This window comes from Buceros rhinoceros, unplaced genomic scaffold (genome assembly GCF_000710305.1).
Source record: "Buceros rhinoceros silvestris isolate BGI_N320 unplaced genomic scaffold, ASM71030v1 scaffold33309, whole genome shotgun sequence".
Lineage (NCBI taxonomy): Eukaryota > Metazoa > Chordata > Aves > Bucerotiformes > Bucerotidae > Buceros > Buceros rhinoceros.
The window spans coordinates 2,957-6,873 of NW_010432657.1; the positions used below are offsets into that span (position 1 = coordinate 2,957).

The 3,917-nt window shown below is 56.2% G+C and overlaps 1 protein-coding gene across 1 annotated transcript in view; it reads left to right on the plus strand.

Moving 5' to 3' along the window:
* The window catches only part of LINGO1 (leucine rich repeat and Ig domain containing 1), a 2,751-nt gene extending 546 nt beyond the window's left edge, over positions 1-2,205 (plus strand). Inside the window, exon 2 of the mRNA XM_010143852.1 lies at positions 1-2,205. This exon is cut by the window's left edge and continues 30 nt beyond it. Coding sequence (XP_010142154.1) covers positions 1-1,747 — 1,747 coding nt within the window. The 3' untranslated portion in view covers positions 1,748-2,205.
* Positions 2,206-3,917: the final 1,712 nt, after the last annotated feature.

Consider the following 3,917-nt stretch of genomic DNA (forward strand, 5'->3'; position numbering starts at 1 on the left):
CACAGGCTGCCCGCCGCGCTGCGAGTGCTCTGCGCAGGAGCGCGCTGTCCTGTGCCACCGCAAGCGATTCATGGTCGTGCCGGAGGGGATCCCAACCGAGACCAGACTGCTGGACTTGGGCAAGAACCGCATCAAGACCCTCAACCAGGATGAATTTGCCAACTACCCTCACCTGGAGGAGCTGGAGCTAAATGAGAACATCATCAGTGCCATTGAGCCTGGGGCTTTCAACAACCTCTTCAACCTCAGGACGCTGGGGCTCAGGAGTAACAGACTCAAGCTGATCCCCTTGGGGGTGTTTACCGGACTCAGCAACCTTACCAAGCTAGACATTAGTGAGAACAAAATTGTGATCCTGCTAGACTACATGTTCCAGGACTTGTACAACCTGAAGTCTCTGGAGGTGGGGGACAACGACCTTGTCTACATCTCCCACCGGGCCTTCAGCGGCCTCAACAGCCTGGAGCAGCTGACCCTGGAGAAATGCAACCTGACCTCCATCCCCACGGAGGCCCTGTCTCACCTTCACGGCTTGATCGTGCTGCGGCTGCGCCATCTGAACATCAATACCATCCGGGATTACTCATTCAAGAGGCTGTACCGGCTCAAGGTGCTCGAGATCTCACACTGGCCCTACCTGGATACTATGACGTCCAACTGCCTCTACGGGTTGAACCTGACCTCCCTGTCCATCACCCACTGCAACCTGACGTCCATTCCGTATGTGTCAGTGAGGCACCTGGTTTACCTCCGGTTCCTGAACCTGTCCTACAACCCCATTGTCACCATCGAGGGCTCCATGCTCCATGACCTTCTCAGGCTGCAGGAGATCCAGCTGGTGGGAGGGCAGCTCACCACGGTCGAGCCCTTCGCCTTCCGCGGCCTCAATTACCTGCGCATCCTGAATGTGTCAGGGAACTTGCTGACCACCCTGGAGGAGTCAGCCTTCCACTCGGTGGGCAACCTGGAGACCCTCATCCTCGACAACAACCCCTTAGCCTGCGACTGTCGGCTGCTCTGGGTTTTCCGGCGGCGATGGAGGTTGAACTTCAACAAGCAGCAGCCCACCTGCTCCACCCCTGAGTTCGTCCAGGGCAAGGAGTTCAAGGACTTCCCCGATGTCCTCCTGCCCAACTACTTCACCTGCCGCCGAGCACGGATACGAGACCGCAAACCTCAGCAGATCTTCGTGGATGAAGGCCACACGGTCCACTTTGTCTGCCGGGCAGATGGGGACCCACCACCCACCATCATGTGGCTCTCTCCCCGCAAGCACCTCATCTCTACCAAAACCAACGGGCGGCTCACTGTCTTCCCTGATGGCACGCTGGAGGTGCGCTATGCCCAGATCCAGGACAACGGCACCTACCTATGCATCGCCAGCAACGCGGGTGGAAACGACACCATGCTGGCCCACCTGCACGTGCGCAGCTACTCCCCAGACTGGCCCCACCAGCCCAACAAGACCTTCGCATTCATCTCCAACCAGCCCAATGAGAGCGATGCCAACAGCACGCGCGCCACCGTGCCTTTCCCCTTTGACATCAAGACTCTCATCATCGCCACCACCATGGGCTTCATTTCCTTCCTGGGCGTCGTGCTCTTCTGTCTGGTGCTCCTCTTCCTGTGGAGCCGGGGGAAAGGCAACACCAAGCACAACATCGAGATTGAGTATGTGCCACGCAAGTCCGACGCAGGCATCAGCTCCGCCGACGCGCCGCGCAAGTTCAACATGAAAATGATTTAACCAGGCAACAATTTGCAAATAATAATGGTGGTGGTTTTTTTAAAAAAAAAAAAGAAAAAAAGAACAAATGAACAAATAAAAAATAATTAAAAAAACAAACATTGCTACAAACATACCGACCTCTCTCCTTCCACCACGTCCTCCGCCCCTGTCCAAACCCACTGCACCCGCACTGTCACCACCTCTTTCTCCTCCTTCTCTTCTTTATACCAGGAAAACATCCAGCCGATGTCTTCAGGACTCCTGTGTTTGTAAGGACTTGGTCTGATGGACTCTGGTGTCAGATATAACTCTGAGAGGGAAAAACAACAGAGGGGGGGAAAAAAAGAAAGAAAAAAGAAATAAAATCAATAAAAAGTTACGAACTTTCTTCTGTAACTTTGATTTCAATAATTATGGATTTTTATGAAAACTTGAAATAATAAAAAAAACCCTATTTCCTATAGATAGTTGGAATGCAAAATCTTGACTTCTTGATCTGTCCAGTGCCGTACCGCTGGCAAGCGCTTGCTTCTCACCACGGAGGCATTTTCCAGCCGCCTCACTGAGCACAGCCCCAGGCCAGCGCCAGTCTCCCGCTGACGCCAAAGGTCCGTAACGTTCGTGCTCCCCCAGAGGCGCTTCCCGCGGTGTCCTGGGCCCTGCGCAGCAGCCAGAGGAGTTTGACTGTTTTTCCCGAGGACTGGTTGTGGTTTCAGAGCCAGCTCCCCTGCCTGCCTCCAATGGCCGGGCAGGCAGCAGCTTGCCGTGCCCGTGGCCCCGGGGGGCTGCGAGCCAGCAGGGCCAGGCTTTGCCGGGCGATTCCGGGGGTACCTGGACATCCCACGGCCTCTCACACTGGGAGAGGACTTCCTGCCTGCCGTTGCCAGCAGCACAGTGGTGTCTGCGACAGGGACAAGCTGGCTCTGGTGCGATGGACAGCGCTGTCTGCGGGCAGGGATGCCGAGGTTTCCTCAGCGCCCTTGCTGGCAGCGCGAGCGGGCAGTGCCCTGCCTGGCCCTGGTACCCAGCGCCCTGAGCAGCCCCAGCGCTGCTCCCACCTGCCCGTAAGGACTCTCACGGGCATTTGCAGACATGACGGCTGGCAACCAGGCTCACAAGCACCCTCAGGCCCATCCAAGGGAATTTAGCTTCCAGGCTTGCAGGAGACCTTCTCTGAAAAAAGAAAAAAAAAAAAGACAATTTAATCCATTTACAAACACATGCAGAGCCTGAGCCAGAGGAGAGCAGGCACAGGGCTGCAGCAGGGAGGTGCCTGTCACCATGGTGTCTGGTCACCAGGCAGCCACCTCCCTTTATTCAGTGCTGGAACTTGGGATGGGGAGGTCTGGAAGATTTGGGGAGAAATGGGGGTTAAAGTGGTCCCCGGGCAGGGCCGCACTGACCGGTGCATCCCTTGCGGGAGAGTTGTGGCAGTGTCACCCCACCCTGCAACCAGAGCTACCTGCAGCAGCTGGACATGGCACAGGTGACAGAAAACAGCAGTGTGGAAGTGTCGTACGGCAAACGAATTAAAAGGAGCAATTCAGGAGGGCAGCTACAGAGGGAGAGCGTGACCCTGAGAGACAGCGAGTGACGCGGAAAGAGATGTCTCAAGTCAAGCTTTGAAAATAAGAGAAGCATCATCAGCCCAGGTCAGCCCTTCCCCAGCTGCTTCGTCCCGACTTCCCACCCCTCAGAAGGCGCAGAGTGGGGCGAAGGCCATGGCCAGCCCACCCACGGGGCCCCTCCGTAGCTTGAGGGGGCTGGTGCCACGGCTGGGGACCCCAGCACAGCCTGCTGGCCCTCGGCCGGCTGGCACCACAGCCGTCCCTGCGGCAGTGGCACTGGGGGCACTAAAGGCTTCTATAAGCCTTGCCGAAGCAGCAGGTGCTTCCCATCCTGCCCGCTGCCACCAGGACCGGTGCCACCCAGCCTCGGGGGCATCTCCGAGGTGGGTGAGCCGAGATTTGCATGCTCGATTTGTAAAGCACTTCAGGAGTCTTCAGGATTTAAAGCCACTACAAGATGATAAAAATAAGCAGCAAGAAGCTGGAGCACCGACAGGGAGAAGAACGGATTTGCTTTTCTTCCAGCGATCTAGGAGAACCCACCTGAAACATCTCTGCTCCTGGGAAGGGGGGATTTTTTTTGCTGGTTTCAGCTTTCTATTCATCTTCAAACAGAACAT